Genomic DNA, 3,687 nt, shown 5'->3' with positions numbered 1-3,687 from the left:
GGCGGAACCAGGGATTGAACTCAGGCCCTTGCCTACTGAGCCATCTCCCAGCCCCCTATTTATTTATATGTATTTAGTAAAGGGTCTACAAGGCCTCACAACACAGATGGGGAAGGGACTTACAGTGATCCTCCTCTTTTCAGCCTCCCAAGCACTGGGATTATAGGTGTGCCCCACCATTCCTAGTCTCATTGCACCCAGGGGCTGGGACCAGCACGGCTTGCTGGGGATCGAACCCTGGTCCCTGCTTCTGCCTCAGCAGGCGCTTTAGTCCACTGAGCTACCTGGCTGGCATAAGAACCATATTTTCTACCAAAAAAAGTTTGGTTTTTTTCAATGCAAGAAGCTGCAAGAAATTCTAGTCCTCTCTGGTCTTATCTCCAGAGTTTCTAATTTGGTTGATAATTTGGGGGTTGTGTTTAAGCCATAATTACTGCCATAACTAAGTATATTCTTCATTCTCATTTTTAAAAATCATTTATTTATTTAATTTATTTGGAACAGGGTCTCGCTATGGAGCTCAGGCTTGTAGACCCTCCTGTCTTAGTCTCCCCAGCGCTGGGATCACAGGTATGTGCCACCAAGCCCGGTTTCCGTGGCCAGCTTGGCAGGGGGCCAGCATGGCATGTGGGACTGGGGATCGAATCTGGGTCTTTGCATTTTCCAGGCTGGCGCTGACACTCCTGAGCTCACTTCTCAGACTTGATTCTAATTTTTCACCTTCTCCCTTCCAGAAATGGTGGGTAGCTAGGTAGGCCAATGACTTGAATTCTAGATGACCCAACTTGTGGTTTTCTTCATGTAAGCCTTTCCCTGCTAACAAGTGCATATTTTTACACAAACCCGTCAGAGAAAGTAAAACTGAAAATTTATGTCATGAAGAGAAACATGTAAAAGGCTACACCTCGCATTCTGGCCAATATTCACTTTTTTTTTAAACGAGGCATTTCTGTGCATATCTGTGGGCACTCTGCCCTGACTCTCCTTCTGCCATTATCCCTAAACACCTCCTCAAAAATGCAGTATAATGCTATGTCTAGTGGTTAGTTTTTCTCAGAAACCTTTTATTAAAGGAAAATATTTTGAACTATAAAATTAGACTTTACTGTAAGTGAAGTGATTACAGGTGAATTACACTGTAATCAGTGTGATTAAACATGTACTGAAAGATTAACTAAGTATTTTGTGTACATCATGCACCTTTTGCTTATGTCTATTAAACTGGTTTGTGATTTTGTCTTGGAATACGATAGCGTATTTTTATAAAAAATAATTAAATCAAAGGTATAAATGGAAAAGCCCTGACACAGAAACATAAACCTATTAAGTAGGATAAAGTCCACAATCACTAAAATATAAATATCTTTGGACCAAATACGTGTGAGATGCCTGGCCAGATGCCTCCCAGGCCTCACGTAGACGCAGCAAGCGCAGCCACCTTCCCCTGCGTCACCAATCCCACAGGAGGCCTGCCTGAGCCCGATGTGGTCACAGGAGTGCCAGAAGTCCACCCTTTTCTAATGTAAATCAGCAGGGTGTAGTTTAATCAAAACTCCCAATTTTACTTTTTTAAAAGGAGCAAACTGAGAAGGCTTTTACAATAATAATATCCAAGTCCCTCACAGATACTAGGTTTTATCAACTGTGGGAAATTTCATCTTATTTAACTGAAAACGAAATTTTACCAATTACAAATATGAAGGTGTCTTCACACACAGGCACACAGCAAAGAGAACGCAGTGAGCTATGAAGACCTAACACCCCTGAACAAAAAGTCCTACTTTGTGCAGGTCAGCAGCTTACTATCTTCTCTCCTGACGTTACTTACAGGGGCACCTTTCTCTCCAGCTGGCCCAGGAGGTCCCTGGGGTCCTGGACGCCCCGGCAGACCGATGGGGCCAGCTGTGCCTGCGGACCCGCGTTCTCCTGGTGAGCCCTGGGACACAAGAAGAGAAGTACTTTAATGATAGGAAAGGTGATGCTGATCCTGGAGTCACTTAGGGAACAATAGAATCTTACAGGTTAGTAGGAACTAGAAAAGTAATTTTTAAACAGCTTCAAGATCTCAAAAAGGAATTCTTGTAACCACTATTTGGAAAGTTAATTTCTAGTTCCAATGTGAAGTACAGATGTTGAAGTTAGGAAATGTTGATGACATGAAAAAACTTTAAAATGTAATATTTTAATATTAATATTATTTAATACTTTATATGTATTTCTTTTTCTATTTGTGTTTACAATTGTGTACAATATAAAACATGCATTCCATTTATCGAACTTTTTATATAGTATTTTTGCACTATAAAAGATTGGCAGAGCACACTCCCTATTTTATTTCTTAAAATGACTTCTGAGTTTCAATTCAAAGCTGCTAAATCAAAATGACTTCAGAAATTCTCATATCTATTTATTCACATAGGCAAGTTTGGTAACTAGTATCCTGGAATTTAAACTCTTCCCTCTAGAGAAAAAGTCCTTAAATTTACTCAAAGTCCTCTAGGAATCACTAGGTCCTATGAGGAAGACTGCGTAGACAATTCTTATTTGATTGGGTTATGAAATCCACTTTATAGAAAGACGTCATACATATTGTAACTAATCTGCTTTACAAAAATCTCATGTAAAGTGTTTTAAAGATCAGCCTGTGAATAATGTCTTCATATTGATCATCTGCAGCAACAATTTCAAACAACGTTTAGGACTAGAATAAGGGAAATACAACCATGTAGTTCCTCAGATAAAAAAAACTCAAATACATCTATTTATTTCCATTTGTGATAATAAAGCATAACCTTATGTTGTGTTGGGATAAGGTTACCAGATGAGTGATAAAGTTACAGTATACCCTATTTCAGGATTGAACCAAATGTAAAAATGGTTTCCCATCAGTTTTACTAAAAAAAAAAAAAAAAAAAAATTCATCATTAGCAGCTTTCTTCCATGATTAACACTGTATGACTTGGCAGGTGGAAGCCAGCGGAGCTGTGAGGCGAGCCTCGGCCTCACTGCCCTAACTGACTTCAGCATGGAGGAGAAGGCAGGGAACTGCAAGGTTCCAGGCGAGCTGGTCAATGGCTTCAAGACTGCAGAGCCCCAGGAAGCAGACCGTGCCTGCCTGCAGTGCCGGACCCTGAAGACCCACATCCTCAGAGCAAGCTGCTCGAGGGTGACAAGGACCAGGGAGCACAGAGCGCGTTCACACCTGCAGGGCCTCGTCTGAGGAGGAGTCAGGAGCAGATAAGGTTCAGAACAGAGCCGATGATGGTGTGAAAGCCTCGAAACTAGATGAAGAATACTTACTAGAACTGGAAAAAAATATGCCAGATGAAGAGAAACAGAAGAGAGCACTAGACTAAGGGAAGAAGCAAATGAACAGTTCAAGAAAGGAGATCACGCAGAAGCTGAGAGTTCTCACACGCAAGCCCTGCAGATGTGCCCAGCATGCTTTCCAAAGGACAGAGCTCTTTTGTTTTCAGAGTTGCAGCACGGATGAAACAGGACAAGGAGACGGCCATCAGGGACTGTGGCAAGAGTGAGACAGGACAAGGAGGAGGCGGCCATCAGCGGCTGCAGCAAGGATGAAACAGGACAGGGAGGAGGCGGCCATCAGGGACTGCAGGAAGGGTGAGACAGGACAAGGAGGAGGCGGCCATCAGGGACTGCAGGAAGGGTGAGACAGGACAAGGA

The 3,687-nt window shown here is 42.4% G+C and overlaps 1 protein-coding gene across 1 annotated transcript in view; it reads right to left on the bottom strand.

The window, feature by feature from the left end:
• Positions 1-3,687, bottom strand: part of Col11a1 (collagen type XI alpha 1 chain) — a 229,240-nt gene that overhangs the window by 65,252 nt on the left and 160,301 nt on the right. Inside the window, exon 43 of the mRNA XM_023721700.1 lies at positions 1,829-1,936. Within this exon, the coding sequence (XP_023577468.1) occupies positions 1,829-1,936 (108 nt within the window). The remainder of the gene's footprint in view (positions 1-1,828; positions 1,937-3,687) is intronic.

This window comes from Octodon degus, unplaced genomic scaffold, assembly GCF_000260255.1.
Source record: "Octodon degus isolate 3935 unplaced genomic scaffold, OctDeg1.0 scaffold00084, whole genome shotgun sequence".
NCBI classification, from domain to species: domain Eukaryota; kingdom Metazoa; phylum Chordata; class Mammalia; order Rodentia; family Octodontidae; genus Octodon; species Octodon degus.
Note: the sequence above shows the minus strand (reverse complement) of the source record. Positions and strands in the feature narration are given on the sequence as shown.